This window comes from Berghia stephanieae, chromosome 5, assembly GCF_034508935.2.
Source record: "Berghia stephanieae isolate SIO BIC M18660-M18661 chromosome 5, UCSD_Bste_1.3, whole genome shotgun sequence".
Lineage (NCBI taxonomy): Eukaryota > Metazoa > Mollusca > Gastropoda > Nudibranchia > Aeolidiidae > Berghia > Berghia stephanieae.
The window spans coordinates 76,607,479-76,624,904 of NC_088364.1; the positions used below are offsets into that span (position 1 = coordinate 76,607,479).

The 17,426-nt window shown below is 35.2% G+C and overlaps 1 protein-coding gene across 1 annotated transcript in view; it reads right to left on the minus strand.

The window, feature by feature from the left end:
* Positions 1-3,816: 3,816 nt before the first annotated feature.
* The window catches only part of LOC144973626 (uncharacterized), a 47,388-nt gene continuing 33,778 nt past the window's right edge, over positions 3,817-17,426 (minus strand). The window contains exons 8-11 of the mRNA XM_078916292.1: positions 16,596-16,708; positions 14,886-14,915; positions 10,815-10,832; positions 3,817-8,434 (exon numbers count right to left, since the gene is read on the minus strand). Coding sequence (XP_078772418.1) covers positions 8,343-8,434; positions 10,815-10,832; positions 14,886-14,915; positions 16,596-16,708 — 253 coding nt within the window. The 3' untranslated portion in view covers positions 3,817-8,342. The remainder of the gene's footprint in view (positions 8,435-10,814; positions 10,833-14,885; positions 14,916-16,595; positions 16,709-17,426) is intronic.

The window sequence follows — 17,426 nt, forward strand, 5'->3', positions numbered from 1 at the left end:
CTTCCTTGTCTTTGTTTTATATGTAACCTTGGAATTGTATTCCTTCCTTGTCTTTGTTTTATATGTAACCTTGGAATTGTATTCACTTTCTTGTCTTTGTTTTATATGTAACCTTGGAATTGTATTCCATTTATTGTATATTTATATTCGGTGTTAATTTAAGTGCATTAAAAACATCATGCCCAGTGTTATATTAATCTGTGGAGGACATCTGTCTATTGTGATTGAGTAGCGTTTGTTGTGATGACCACCTTGTTGTTATATTCACACATTTATATACAGGAAGGCTAAGAAAAACGGTCCACTGTCTGGCAATTAGGTGTGTCTATTCTATTCAAGACACATTGCTACCATTTTTACATTTATTTTTAAAATTATGAATTTTTATTATGCTGAATTTCCCGTCATTTCATCTATTTATAAGAGTTATTTATGTGTTGTTGAAAAGTCAATGGCAAAATATTCAAATATTTTTTCTTTCGATAACTGTGTGTCTTAATTGTTTCATTATGGTGAGAGTTTGACAAAAAAAAAATCTTCTTATAGATCAGAAAGTCAAATTAACTTAATAATGAATAAAAGGAAAATAATTAATATCACTTTTAACAAGAAATATGCAATGAAATGTAACATATTCTTGTTTTTAAGGGTTTTACGGCCCTTGCAACACATTAGGTCATATCAGCGCCAGAAAATGTAACATATTCATCTAAAATGCATTGCGACTGCACTGTGTTGGTTTTTAACAACTTGACATAGATCAGAAGGGGAAGAAATTAGAGAATGATTTTCCCTGCAAACATAATGTGACCTCTGTCTAAAAAGATTTTATTTTCTGCTGTAATTGGATTCAGTAGTCTGATGTCACGCCGCCCGGCAACGGCGGCCATCTTGGTTCTAACCAAAGAAAATCATTACCTTTTATTCTTCATGCTGGCTAGAACCTTTCATATATCTTGTGATCAGAATGTGTAAAAGTCAAAACAAGATCATATTTATAATGTTTTTCTCCTCGGGATACACTTTTATGCTCGTCGGAGAAGTATTTCATAAGGGCGTCCGCCATTGTTCCGATAGTTTAGAGCCAGTGTTACTAAGTTACCATGCGTCATTAGGAAGGAAGTGACGTTACGTCTGTTGAAGGGTATTCTGTCAAAATTTGAAATGGTTGTCTCTGGTTTCCATAAGCTTTTGTCGAAACATTCCAGACGTAATGACCCAGTGGATTGTAGTCCGGAGGATGGGCATGATCTATATAGGGAATGAGATTAGCGGAAGAGTAGCGTCCCTTGATTGGACGTCACCCATAGCCTGTGACGTCACCGGCGGAAAAAGTTATTAGAGAGAGAACGTCATGTTGGTTGTGCGCATGCGTCTCTCGTCCTCGCGGACAAAACCAAGCAATCTCACCCCAAGATAAAAACGGAAAGCATGTTGGAAAACAGTGAATGCCTCCCTGCCCCCTATTGGAGGTCAGAAACCTCACCCAGGATGAGGAGAATTCACCAACCCAGAGAGGATGAGCTCTTGATAGACTCCCACTATGGGAGATCAAAAGACCCCACTCAGAATACAAAGGAACATGTTTGTTTGTTTTTAAGGGTTTTACGGCGCTTGCAACACATTTAGGTTATATCAGCGCCAGTAAAAAGGAAGAAAATGGGATATTCGAAAGTTCTAGAATTACAATTAAAGCACCCAAGAAAAAGTAAGACAAAGGGGAACTGGGAACAAATAGGGATCAGATGTAGATTCAAAGAGCATACCATCAATGTACTTAGTCTGATATCACCTATAAGTCTCCCCCCAGACACAAGCACAATATCCAACAAAGAGGAATACACTCAAATGCTTACATTTCACTATACATTAAAAATAACAAATATAATTATATATAACAGAGAGATGATTTACAAGGAAAACAATATCTCCCAAAACAATAACTATGCGTTTGACTGTTTCCCTCCCAGCTAGGGCCATGAAAAAAAAACAAGTAATCTCATACCAAGACAAAGACAGAAAGCATGTTGGAAAACAGATATAAGAGGATAAAAGACACAGTATGTATCCCCCTGCCCACTATGGGAGGTCAGAAACCGCACCCAGAAAGCCACATGGAAAGGACAACTGACACAGGGTGGTAGAAGATATTATAGCTGTAGACGGATGAAGAGATGTTTTGTTTGTTTTTTTTTTTTTTTGTTTTTTTAAAGGGTTTTATGGCGCTTGCAACACATTAAGGTCATATCAGCGCCAGTAAAAAGGAAAAAAGGGATAGTAAAAAGTTCTAGAATTACAATTAAAGCACAAAAGAAAAGGTGAGACAAAGGGGAATTGGTTCAAATATGGAACAGATGTTAGATTCCAAGAGCACACCGTCAGAGTATTAGTTTGAGATTACCTAAAGTCTCATCCAGACACAACACAGTCCAACAAGAGGAATACACTCAAATGTTTACAAATCATATAATAATAATATGTAAACAAAACATATTACAATGCATAACAGAGAGATGATTTACAAGGAAAAAAATATCATCTCCCAAAACTATAACTATACATTCGACTGTTTCCCTCCCAGCCAAGGAACTCCGGCCAGGGTCAGAAGACAAAACTTTTTTTTTGTTTGTTGCCTTAGGTCTCTTCCAACACAATTGAGGTTTATATGAGAGACCGCTGAAACAAAAAAACAAGCAATCTAACAAAAATAGTACAAATGTAAATCAAAATCATAACCTTAAGATATCATAAGCTAAATTATAAATAACCAAGAACAAACAGGCAGAAGATTTACAGAAAAAAAAATATCCCCTGTCAAAAATACAATCACAAACCATAGAAGCAGGATAGGCTAGTAAAGAGAAGAAGAAACGACATCACTATCGGATCGTACACCCATGCGAACATCATAGGTATATGATTCAAGGGTGATGCTCCCATCCAACCACCCGCTGGACAAAAACTAAGTAATCTCATTCCAAGACAATCAGGAAACAATTGGAAAACGGGTAAGGAGGGATAGAAGACACAGCATGTACCTCCCTGCCCACTATGGGAGGTCAGGATCCCCACCCAGACGGATGAAGAGAATTCACCAACCCAGGTGTAACCAAAGTTCCCCCGCCATAAGAGGCATTCCACCAACCCATACCCACGGACGGAAATGGTTTCGTTTGTTTGTTTTATGTTTTAAGGGTTTTACGGCGCTTGCAACACATTAAGGTCATATAAGCGCCAGTAAAAAGGAAGAAAATGGGATAGTAAAAAGTTCTAGAATTACAATTAAAGCACAAAAGAAAAGGTGAGACAAAGGGGAATTGGTTCAAATAGGAATCAGATGTAGATTCCAAGAGCACACTATCAAAGTACTTAGTTTGAGATCACCTAAAAGTCTCATCCAGACACAAGCACAGGCCCGAACTAAGAGGAACACACTCAAATGCTTACAAATTATATAATATAATATGTAAACTAAGCAAAAGACAATGCATAACAGAGATGATTTACAAGGAAAAAAATATCATCTCCCAAAACAATAACTATGCACTTGACTGTTTCCCTCCCAGCCAGGACCCTGACCAGGGCCAGGAAAGAAACCAAGTAATCTCATTCCAAGACAAAGACAGAAAGCATGTTGGAAAATAGATATATGGGGATAGAAGACACAGTGTGTACCTCCCTGCCCGCTATGGGAGGTCAGGATCCCCACCCCGGAAATGGTTTTGAAAAGCACCAATGTTCGCCCGTCCTAAGAGAAATACCACCCACCCACGACCCATGGGTAGAAGTAGAAATGATTTAAAAGAAGTAAACACATATTTTCTAACACAAAATTTTATTGATCTGATGGAATTTTTAAATTACCAATTTTTTTTTTAATTAAAAAAAAAAACCAATCTACACACAACATTGACCTCAATCATTGAATAAAAAATAAAACATACAAACGAATGATTAATATTATAAAGGTGCTAAAAAACAGCTTGGATTTGGAAAAGCAAATTAATATTAATACATGGTTTCAATGAGCAATTATTTTTTTTTTAATTCTTATGTTAATATCGTCCGAGACTAGTATACTATTAATATTATTGTAAATAGGCAAGTAAAAATGTAACATAAAAAAATCAGGTAAGGATCTTACATAAAGTGCGACCATAAACCAATGGCTATAGACAAGTAAAATATAGTTATGTCCTCACAATAACATGCTACAATGACAGCAACAACACAAAACGCGTTTCTTTTTATTCTTCTTTACATTTAAACGGAGAAAACTAATAATTTATTTCAAATATCGTTAGGCTAAATGGAGAAAACTAATAATTTATTTCAAATATCGTTAGGTTAAATGGAGAAAACTAATAATTTATTTCAAATATCGTTAGGTTAAATGGAGAAAACTAATAATTTATTTCAAATATCGTTAGGTTAAATGGAGAAAACTAATAATTTATTTCAAATATCGTTAGGTTAAATGGAGAAAACTAATAATTTGTTTCAAATATCGTTAGGTTAAATGGAGAAAACTAATAGTTTATTAATGGAGAAAACTAATAATTTATTAATGGAGAAAACTAATAATTTATTAATGGAGAAAACTAATAATTTATTTCAAATATCGTTAGGTTAAATGGAGAAAACTAATAATTTATTTCAAATATCGTTAGGCTAAACGGAGAAAACTAATAATTTATTTCAAATATCGTAAGGTTAAATGGAGAAAACTAATAATTTATTTCAAATATCGTTAGGTTAAATGGAGAAAACTAATAATCTATTTCAAATATCGTTAGGTTAAACGGAGAAAACTAATAATCTATTTCAAATATCGTTAGGTTAAGACAACCCCTGACTGTCAAAAAATCTTTTAAAAACCTGAGATTTCATGTCAAGCCAGGGGTTGATTGATTAGCCTAGCTTCACAAATTTATAGAAATATTTGTCAAAAGTCTGTCAGATCCAGAAGGCCTGGTGAGTCACAAGCATAGTGTCGATTCTGACAGGAAAGTACGAAAACTGCTTTTAATTGAATACTCCTGTATAGGTATAAAGAATAACCTGGTGGCTATTTATATATGTATGTAATGTCTGTGTGTGTATACATATATATAAAAATAAATATATATACATATACACACACACACACACATTTGAATCGGCTATTAGAACAATCATTATCTACATTTGAATCGAGAGAAGAAAAAAGAAAAAAAAGAAGTGTTTAGTCATTGTATGTAAAAACTGTCAAGAGTAACTGTTTAGAAGTTCATGGAACAACGTGGAGTAGTAATGTAAGAGAATAACAAGAAGTCTGACCTAGATTCCCCGCCCGAGTGTGTAAGGGTTTGTTTGTTTGTTGCTTTAGGTCTCTTCCAACACAAATGAGGTTATATGAGAGACCGCTGAAACAAAAAAACAAGCAATCTAACAAAAATAGTACAAATGTAAATCAAAATCATAACCTAAAGATATCATAAGCTAAATTATAAATAACCAAGAACAAACAGGCAGAAGATTTACAGAAAAAAAAAAATAACCCCTGTCAAAAATACAATCACAAACCAAAGAAGCAGGATAGGCTAGTAAAGAGAAGAAGAAACGACATCACTATCGGATCGTACACCCATGCGAACATCATAGATATATGATTCAAGGGTGATGCTCCCATCCAACCACCCGCAGTGTGTAAGGGAGACAAACTAATCCATTAAGTAGTTTGATAGGTAGTGGCATTTATTTTTCACATCAACGAGTTTAACCCAAAAAGGAAAAATAAACAAAAACAAAACAAAAACCTTAAGTAAAGCAATGATACATCAAAAATTGAAATAACATTTTGCAGAAAAGTCCTCAATAGGAATAGGACCAAAGTTATGGCAATTAAAAGAGAAAAGAAAAATGTATGTATGATATAGTGAAGACTTCACTTTTGCAAAAGGGAGATTTTTTTTTTTTTAATGTAATAATTAATATTAGTATTAGACAATTATTGAAAAAATGACTTTTCTTACTAGAGTTGGAACAACAACACAAGTCCATCGTGGTATCATCCACTGTCTATGTCAGAAAGATAACATTTTCTTTCACAGACTGCATGACCCATATAATCAAAATTTGCTACAGATTAAATAAATATGTCTATTTCCATACTGAGTTTTTAAAGTTCAGTTTTCATGTTTTAAAAAAATTAGAAAATTTTACTAAAATATAAATGGGTCCTCTTTTTTTTTTGGCACACTATAATATTTTTTTTGGTAGTTTTGTTTTAAGTTGTCCAGTAAAATTTGGTTTTGTCATAATAAAAGATTTGTCACTGCACAGAGGTTATTGTGTCTTCTTTTTTAAAAAATTTTTAGCTAATCTATATTTTCATTCTTTTCGTTGAAAAAACAAAAGGGGTGAGAAAATTATTTTTTAAAAAATATAGTTCAGTAGGAATTTAAAATGTGCAAGTACACATTAAGTGAAGTAACAAAAAGATCCTTAATAAATCAACTTATACTAAATTGCTTACGCTTATTTTCTCTTACCATCATCATTACTAAATATCATTCGACAGTAACCCTCAAAAAGATGCAGCCTTTTTATCAACCTTCACTGTATATGTCTTTTACACAAGAACTTAACCCACATATTTATATAAATGTTTTTGTGTTGCACGGCCAAGGGTGCACCAATAAACAATGCACGAGAACGCGTGTTGACAGCACCGTTGATCACTCGAGACCAGTATGATCCGAATACCATTCTACGATGAAAAAAAGCATCACTACACAATCAGCCTAATTACGTACCCAAATTAGCTTTCACATAGCACCAGTCACTTGTTTATCAAAACACAGAAAGAAAGGAATTGGGAAGAAAAAAAAAACCACCAAAAAAAACAAGCAATATTAACATTGAGTCATCAGGGTATGAAAATCACGAGACAAACCTGCCAAGGCAACGAGTTTAGATGTAATTTTGATATGACTGGCTGGTCTGCAGATAGGAATGCGAGAGGAAAATAAAAAAAATAATACTGTTCTAGAAAGTTCACCTGACATTTCTTTGAAACCAATCTTGACAAACTCTGGGATGAAATTTTTTGACGAATTTCAAACAATATCTGATAATTCAGATGATTTTCTTTTTTCTTTTTTTGATGGTTGTTATTTTGAGTACAATTATCCGAGATAGGAAGTAAGTTGACAAAACAAACTACAGATCAATTATATTTATTTTACAAGAAAATTTGTTAAAATTCTTCAGGGCAAACTTTAAAAAATGCTTTATCATATTGTATGTTTCATAACATCGGTTTGAAAAAAAATATAAATGAATATGTAAATAAAAATATCAAAAAAATCTTTAACCATCCTTCGCACTAACTGGTGTCATCAGCAGGGCTATCCAAATGCCACACAAGGTGTGTCTATAAAAGTGAAATACAAATAAATTAGCGATTTTATGGTGTAAAAGTCTCCCATCCCTATTCATGAGCATTATAGGCATTAATATCAAATTCTATCTTTACGTAAATTTGCATATTATTGTAAATGACAAGAAACACTTGGAAAAACAAGCTTGCAAACAATATCAATAGTATACATAACTACTACTTCAACAAACAAAATAATTGATTGAATTCCTTTAATAATTTGAATGATAGAAAACACAGAGAGAGAGAGAGAGAGAGAGAGAGAGAGAGAGAGAGAGAGAGAGAGAGAGAGAGAGAGAGAGAGAGAGAGAGAGAGAAAGAGAAAGACAGAGAGAGAGAGTTAGATTCTTCCTTAACAGCCAATGGCCTTGCCAGAAGGCTTTTAAAGCTCTTTCATTTCTATTCGATGTATAAGTTTAAATAATGATCGAAGGTATGAGTATGAACAGGAAGTTAAAAAATTTTTCATTTTAAAAAAAATTCAATAAGTCAATTGTTTCGATTTTGGATCACACGATATGTCTCCTGAAAAGCCACTGTGAATTGCAGCTGCCTCTACAAAAAAAACGGACTGAATAAGGCAAAGGAAATTGTAGGAGGAGTTGAAAGGCTTATCAACAAAACGATATTCTCATAGCAAGAATAACAAATCAATTACAACCATCAAATTAGTACCTGCCATTCTCAAAAATCAATAAATATTCAACAAACAACAATACCAATAATATATAGAGAGAGAGCAATAAGAAATAACTATTTTAAAAATGTCTTATTGTAAATCTTATAGTATTAACATCACAAGTATAGCCAGCCAAATGTATTAGGAAAGAGAAAGATGACAATAAGTAGGTGTGATGAATCTCGGAGGCAGCTCGGCTGTTACAAGCACAACTTTCCAGTCTTCCTGTACACAAGGCGATTAGAACCAGAAAGCCACTACAGCCAAAATCATCCCCAAGAGGAAGGGGCCTGACAGAAGGCCATTCAATCTCATGCCACCATTGCCACCGTCTGGAACAAAAGCCCCAAAAAAATGTATAAATAAAGTCTTGAAATGTAATATTGATGATGACGATGATGATGATGATGATGATGATGATGATGATGATGATGATGATGATGATACTATCAAAGATGATGCTGATGATATTAAGCATTTATATAAAGCATTCATTACATATCACCGAAAAAAAACAAAAAAACAATCCATTATTGCTGTAAAAAAAGTTACAGATAGAAGGAAAATAAGGAAAAGTCATCATAGCAACTAATCAGCGACAATCAGATGCTGACAATATATTTTAACCCTCTCCTTACCACCTATTGGAAAATCGTCACATTTGTTACGATACAGCCGTCACTTTTCTCATCAAGATTTCATTTCATTTTGCTATAGCTATAAAAACTTAACATTCTGTAATAGAGCTCATATTGTCGATACAATATTATGTATAGAATGTGCTTTTTGCTTTTCTGTTTGAGTAAGAAATGTCTGTTTTTGTGTTGGGTGGGTGTGAAGTTTTGGGAAAAATTCTGAAAATGGCTGGTAAGGAGAGGGTTAAGGGTGATGGATATTTAGCAATTATTTCCACATGCTCAATCTATATATTTCTAATGTCCTTTAAAAATGACAAATTTAAAATTTACAATCCAAACTTTTTAAAAGACCACTATTCCGCCCAAGACTTCCAGACCAATAACTTTTGTGTGATTTAAATATCTTCTTTCAAATTTAAGGCCATAGTTTTTTTATATTTCGCTTTTAAAAAATATGAGACAAATTTATATGTAAAGGGATTGATTACGTTACTGCAGGTTGCATGACATGAATTCTATTTCACAGCTTAATACTTAAAAATGCATTATTCCTTATCCACTAAAAGTACCAAAAAATATATGGAAAAATAAATAAATAAACAACTATACGATAGTAGCCAACTTTTTCAAAGAAGTAAAACATGACACCCTAACACATAATACAGCCATGACCCAAAAAGTAGTATGTCTTCGAGTATTATATAATATAATACAGCTTTAGAGCTTTTTCTGTTCCATATTTTAATTTACTATTCAAAACAGCTATAAATAATAACGTGAAGTTGAATGTAAGCTTCAATTTAATCACAAAAACAGATCAAATGAACGTTTCGGGTTTCCCCTTTATCAACAAAACAGGATAATTGAAACACCACAGATGAATAAGATGATGACATCATCTCATTCATCTCTGGTGTTTTAATTCATCCTGTTTTGTTGATAAAGGGGAAACCCGAAACGTTCATTTGATCTGTTTTTGTGATTAAATTGAAGCTAACATTCAACTTCACATTATTATTTATTTCTTCGAGCTTCGAGCAGACACTATTCAAAACAGCATAATTCTGGGACATGCAAGGGTCATTTCAAACACAAACAGTCCATTTTTTAAAATACATAAATTTTTCACAGGTTGCAAAATCGGGACAGTCCCGATATCATGAGGACAGTTGGAGGTTATGAATGTACATACATGCCAAATTTCGTAATCTTTATGTCAATTTTTAGTAATTTGACAAGGAAATTCGTAATTTCTGTACATTATTGTGTACGAAAAATTACAATATTATTATTATTATTATTATTATTATTATTATTATTATTATTATTATTATTATTATTATTATTATTATTATTATTATTATTATTATTATCAAAGTATTACTAAGAACTAAAAATTCGTAATTTTCCAAAAAAAAATTCGGATTTGGCCATGAAATTTGACTAAAATTCGTAAAATTACGAAAAATTCGTAGGATTCGGCATGTATGTGAATATATAAACAAAACCAAGAACAAGCAATTCCAAAAACACCTGATGCTACTATTTTTTTTTTACTCTCTCACACGAGTGCAAGTTTTGATCTCATATCGTATTAAACTTCAGACAAAATTGCCCACTGAAATAGCCAGATTTCAAACCAAAACCAAAAGCTTGTTGAGCTCTACACCACCTAATTCATTCTTTTTTGGGGGGTGGGCTCAGACTTTCGTCATACGCGTCAATAGTCAGAGAAGACGAAGAAAGTCACACATTTCACTTTACGATTTCCTCTAATGCACTACTAATCTCATTGGTTAAAATATAAATCACTACAGACTGAAAACTCTTAGTACGTGTGACAATTTTTAAATTTCGTCTACGACTCATAAGGATATGAAAAAATTCTAAGGACTTGGCACGTCAATGCCATAAGACCAACAAGTCTCATAAGTGCTGTATTTATTATGCAACCTACTGTGTATTTCAAATCAATAGTGACAATTATCAGAAAAATAAACAAAACTAAACAAGTAAAAAAAAATTCCTGGATAACTGACAGTAACAATTATAAAATGAGATGTCTGTCACTTACCTCCACTTTGTTCCAGAGCTGAAAGGCACGAGTAGAAAGAAAGAAAAAAAAAAAAAAAAAAATACATTAGTTAGGAAAAGGGTCTTTGTTTTTAGTGAAGCCTGTTTAAATTAATAATAATAATAATAATAATAATAATAATAATAAATAATAATAATAATAATAATAATAATAATAATAATAATAATAATAAATAATAAATAATAATAATAATAATAGGATGCTAGTCTAACACAACCCAAATATTACAATACTTCGATAGGATGCTAGTCTAACACAACCCAAATGCTTACAATTCTTCGATAGGATGCCAGTCTAACATAACCGAAATGCTTGCAATCCTTCGATAGGATGCTAGTCTAACACAACCAAAATGCTGGCAATCCCTAGATAGGATGCTACTCTAACAAGACCCAAATGCTTGCAATCCTTCGATAAGATGCTAGTCTAACACAACCCAAAATGCTTGCAATCTTTCGACAGGATGCTAGTCTAACACAACCCAAATGCTTGCAATCCTTCGATAGGATGCTAGTCTAACACAACCCAAATGCTTGCAATCCTTCGACAGGATGCTAGTCTAACACAACCCAAATGCTTGCAATCCTTCGATAGGATGCTAGTCTAACACAACCCAAATGCTTGCAATCCTTCGACAGGATGCTAGTCTAACACAACCCAAATGCTTGCAATCCTTCGATAGGATTCTAGTCTAAGACAACCCAAATGCTTGCAATCCTTCGATAGGATGCTAGTTTAACACAACCCAAATGCTTGCAATCTTTCGACAGGATGCTAGTCTAACACAACCCAAATGCTTGCAATCCTTCGATAGGATGCTAGTCTAACACAACCCAAATGCTTGCAATCCTTCGATAGGATGCTAGTTTAACACAACCCAAATGCTTGCAATCCTTCGATAGGATGCTAGTTTAACACAACCCAAATGCTTGCAATCTTTCGACAGGATGCTAGTCTAACACAACCCAAATGCTTGCAATCCTTCGATAGGATGCTAGTCTAAGACAACCCAAATGCTGGCAATCCTTCGATAGGATGCTAGTCTAACACAACCCAAATGCTGGCAATCCTTCGATAGGATGCTAGTCTAACACAACCCAAATGCTGGCAATCCTTCGATAGGATGCTAGTCTAACACAACCCAAATGCTGGCAATCCTTCGATAGGATGCTAGTCTAACACAACCCAAATGCTTGCAATCCTTCGATAGGATGCTAGTCTAACACAACCCAAATGCTGGCAATCCTTCGATAGGATGCTAGTCTAACACAACCCAAATGCTGGCAATCCTTCGATAGGATGCTAGTCTAACACAACCCAAATGCTGGCAAAACTGCGATAGGATGCTAGTCTAATACAACCCAAATGCTTGCAATCCTTCGATAGGATGCTAGTCTAACACAACCCAAATGCTGGCAATCCTTCGATAGGATGCTAGTCTAACACAACCCAAATGCTTGCAATCCTTCGATAGGATGCTAGTCTAACACAACCCAAATGCTTGCAATCCTTCGATAGGATTCTAGTCTAAGACAACCCAAATGCTTGCAATCCTTCGATAGGATGCTAGTTTAACACAACCCAAATGCTTGCAATCTTTCGACAGGATGCTAGTCTAACACAACCCAAATGCTGGCAATCCTTCGATAGGATGCTAGTCTAACACAACCCAAATGCTGGCAATCCTTCGATAGGATGCTAGTCTAACACAACCCAAATGCTTGCAATCCTTCGATAGGATGCTAGTCTAACACAACCCAAATGCTGGCAATCCTTCGATAGGATGCTAGTCTAACACAACCCAAATGCTGGCAATCCTTCGATAGGATGCTAGTCTAACACAACCCAAATGCTGGCAATCCTTCGATAGGATGCTAGTCTAATACAACCCAAATGCTTGCAATCCTTCGATAGGATGCTAGTCTAACACAACCCAAATGCTGGCAATCCTTCGATAGGATGCTAGTCTAACACAACCCAAATGCTTGCAATCCTTCGATAGGATGCTAGTCTAACACAACCCAAATGCTTGCAATCCTTCGATAGGATTCTAGTCTAAGACAACCCAAATGCTTGCAATCCTTCGATAGGATGCTAGTTTAACACAACCCAAATGCTTGCAATCTTTCGACAGGATGCTAGTCTAACACAACCCAAATGCTGGCAATCCTTCGATAGGATGCTAGTCTAACACAACCCAAATGCTGGCAATCCTTCGATAGGTAGCTAGTCTAACACAACCCAAATGCTGGCAATCCTTCGATAGGATGCTAGTCTAACACAACCCAAATGCTTGCAATCCTTCGATAGGATGCTAGTCTAACACAACCCAAATGCTGGCAATCCTTCGATAGGATGCTAGTCTAACACAACCCAAATGCTTGCAATCCTTCGATAGGATGCTAGTCTAACACAACCCAAATGCTTGCAATCCTTCGATAGGATTCTAGTCTAAGACAACCCAAATGCTTGCAATCCTTCGATAGGATGCTAGTTTAACACAACCCAAATGCTTGCAATCTTTCGACAGGATGCTAGTCTAACACAACCCAAATGCTGGCAATCCTTCGATAGGATGCTAGTCTAACACAACCCAAATTGCTGGCAATCCATTCGATAGGATGCTAGTCTAACACAACCCAAATGCTTGCAATCCTTCGATAGGATGCTAGTCAACACAAACCCAAATGCTGGCAATCCTTCGATAGGATGCTAGTCTAACACAACCCAAATGCTGCAATCCTTCGATAGGATGCTAGTCTAACACAACCCAAATGCTGGCAATCCTTCGATAGGATGCTAGTCTAATACAACCCAAATGCTTGCAATCCTTCGATAGGATGCTAGTCTAACACAACCCAAATGCTGGCAATCCTTCGATAGGATGCTAGTCTAAACAACCCAAATGCTTGCAATCCTTCGATAGGATGCTAGTCTAACACAACCCAAATGCTTGCAATCCTTCGATAGGATTCTAGTCTAAGACAACCCAAATGCTTGCAATCCTTCGATAGGATGCTAGTTTAACACAACCCAAATGCTTGCAATCTTTCGACAGGATGCTAGTCTAACACAACCCAAATGCTGGAATCCTTCGATAGGATGCTAGTCTAACACAACCCAAATGCTGGCAATCCTTCGATAGGATGCTAGTCTAACACAACCCAAATGCTTGCAATCCTTCGATAGGATGCTAGTCTAACACAACCCAAATGCTGGCAATCCTTCGATAGGATGCTAGTCTAACACAACCCAAATGCTGGCAATCCTTCGATAGGATGCTAGTCTAACACAACCCAAATGCTGGCAATCCTTCGATAGGATGCTAGTCTAATACAACCCAAATGCTTGCAATCCTTCGATAGGATGCTAGTCTAACACAACCCAAATGCTGGCAATCCTTCGATAGGATGCTAGTCTAACACAACCCAAATGCTTGCAATCCTTCGATAGGATGCTAGTCTAACACAACCCAAATGCTTGCAATCCTTCGATAGGATTCTAGTCTAACACAACCCAAATGCTTGCAATCCTTCGATAGGATGCTAGTTTAACACAACCCAAATGCTTGCAATCTTTCGACAGGATGCTAGTTTAACACAACCCAAATGCTTGCAATCTTTCGACAGGATGCTAGTCTAACACAACCCAAATGCTTGCAATCCTTCGATAGGATGCTAGTCTAACACAACCCAAATGCTTGCAATCCTTCGATAGGATGCTAGTCTAACACAACCCAAATGCTGGCAATCCTTCGATAGGATGCTAGTCTAACACAACCCAGCTACTCAATCACTGCAGGGTGGAAGGGGTTCAAAATTAAATCTGGACTTCACCCAAGATTGATCTCAGTTCCATTGCATATGAAGCGATTGCTCTAACACTCCCGAGTACTGACAAACATTTGCTGCATCTTTTGCTATATATCTTTTTAATGACCTATTTTGGTATTCAGAGAGAGAAAAAAAGTGAAAGTCAAATGTTGGACATAACAAAGAGGGGTCACAATTCAATTGAAAATATTAATGAACAAAAATGAAGAATACTCACAGACAGTTAAGTTGTATCCCTGCTTTTGACCTGATGTGATGAGATAAGAAATCAATCAATCAAATGAATAAACCCCAACCAGTCTCTATTCTTATACTATCATTATTTCACAGATAATGAAAATAAATCATGAACTTTTGTTTGTCAATTTCTTGAATTTGGCACCTTTTGAGGTCGAAGTTTTGTTTCAATTAATCAAAGCTTGTTGCAATTAACCAGTGCATTAATTCCGTTCCTTAAGAAATGTTGCGATTAATCGAAAGTTGCGATTATTCGAAGTGAACTGTAAAACCTAGATTTAGAGCTTTTTCTGTTCTTTGCAAGTCAAAAAAAGGCATTATCCTCAGACATACAAGGGTCATTACCTTACATATAAACAATCCTACTTTTTTTTCTCTCCAGTTTTCCAAATTGGTATTGTCCCAATTTTATCAGGACAGTAGGCGGCTATGTTCTAAAAAAAAGTAATGAATAATAATAATAATAATAATAATAATCAATAATGCTGAAATTATATGCGTTATAACTCCGAGACACCAGACTCTGATTAAATTACAAATTACTTTGGCTGAAACATAATCATTTACACACACAAGCACACACACACACAACACAACACACAACACAAACCAAACCTATCTTGCTTCTCATACCATCTACTAAAATCGAAACAGACATGTTTTAAGCAAACGTTTACAAATAGACAAAGAGTAATAATTTGAAGCGTTTATTGTGAAATTCTATTAGTCATTGGGAGTAAAGGAACTGAGCAACCCGATAAGGAATTTCCTTATTGCCTCCCCTGAATCTTGTTTTGTTTGTTTGTAAGGGTTTTACGGCGCTTGCAACACATTTAGGTTATATCAGTGCCAGTAAAAAGGAAGAAAATGGGATAGTAAAAAGTTCCAGAATTGCAATTGAAGCCTCCAAGAGAAAGTAAGACAAAGGGGAACTGCGAACAAATAGGGATCAGATGTAGATTCCAAGAGCATATCACCAATGTACTTAGTTTGAGATCACCTATAAGTCTCATCCGGACACAAGAACAAAATCCAACAAAGAGGAACACACTCAAATGCTTACATTATACATTAAAAAATAACAAATATACTAATACATAACAGAGAGATGATTTACAAGGAAAAAAATATCATCTCCCAAAACAATAACTATGCATTTGACTGTTTCCCTCCCAGCCAGGACCCAGACCAGGGCCAGGGCCAGGAAAAAAACTAAGTAATCTCATTCCAAGACAAAGACAGAAAGCATGTTGGAAAACAGATATAAGGGGATAGAAGACACAGTGTGTACCTCCCTGCCCGTTATGGGAGGTCAGGATCCCCACCCAGCCCGAGAATCTCAACCAGAATGATAATGGAAAGCCACAATGTAAAGTGATGGAAAAAGAAATTAAGAGATGACCTCCAAAGAACTCAAGATGGAGTCGAGTGCAGCTAATCAGCAACTGTGCTATGAATATTTATAATGCATTTTTACTTGTGGGTTTAAGCAGAGTTTCATATGTATTTTTAATCACATTTAATTAACTTCATTCTATATCAATAAAAAAAAAATTATGAAAATTATCACTATTATGATTATTATTATTCTTATCATTATTACTATTACCCAGCTAACAGGAATAAAAGCTTTTATGATCATTTCAATTAAATTTTTTTGAAAATTTAAATAAAGACCTGTTTTTCTTACATTCTTTAAGATTCTGTCTCATCATATCTTTGGCTTCACCAAGCAGACCCTCCACTTTTCCTTCGCAACTCAGCTTGGACTTTGTAAAGCATGAATAAGATTCTTCTTTGTCTCTGAAAATTGAAAACATGTAAGGAAATCAGCTACACAGCACCTGCAAGGAATAAAAAAGTATTGATGCTATGCTCTTAGCTCAGACCTGTCAACTGGTACCGTTTCATGTATTTTTAGTACGATTATTCGGACCAAAATACGTGGATACGACTCCAAAGGATTCAGTACGATTTTTTTGTAATAGGAAGAGGTAGTTGTTGATGTAGTAGTAGTAGTAGTAGTAGTAGTAGTAGTAGTAGTAGTAGTAGTAGTAGTAGTAGTAGTAGTAGTAGTAGTAGAAATAGTAGTAGGAGTGAATGCTCAAAAAAAAAGAAAAAGAGAGAGACACGAATCACTAGATAACACAAGGGAAAATATCTTGTTACCGATGCAAAATGTCATCTATGGAATTGAAGCCATACCATACCTGTCTACTTGAACATTTCAAAATCAGTAGCCAGCACAAAATCCATCAGTAATAAATGGTACAATTTTAGTCATACTCCACCAATTGTTTGTTGTTTGTTTTTAAGGGTTTTACGGCGCTTGCAACACATTAAGGTCATATCAGCGCCAGTAAAAAGGAAGAAAATGGGATAGTAAAAAGTTCTAGAATTACAATAAAGCATCCAAAAAAAGGGAAGACAAAGGGGAATTGGTTCAAATAGGGAACAGATGTAGATTCCAAGAGCACTTAGTTTGAGATCACCTAAAAGTCTCATCCAGACAAGCACAGGT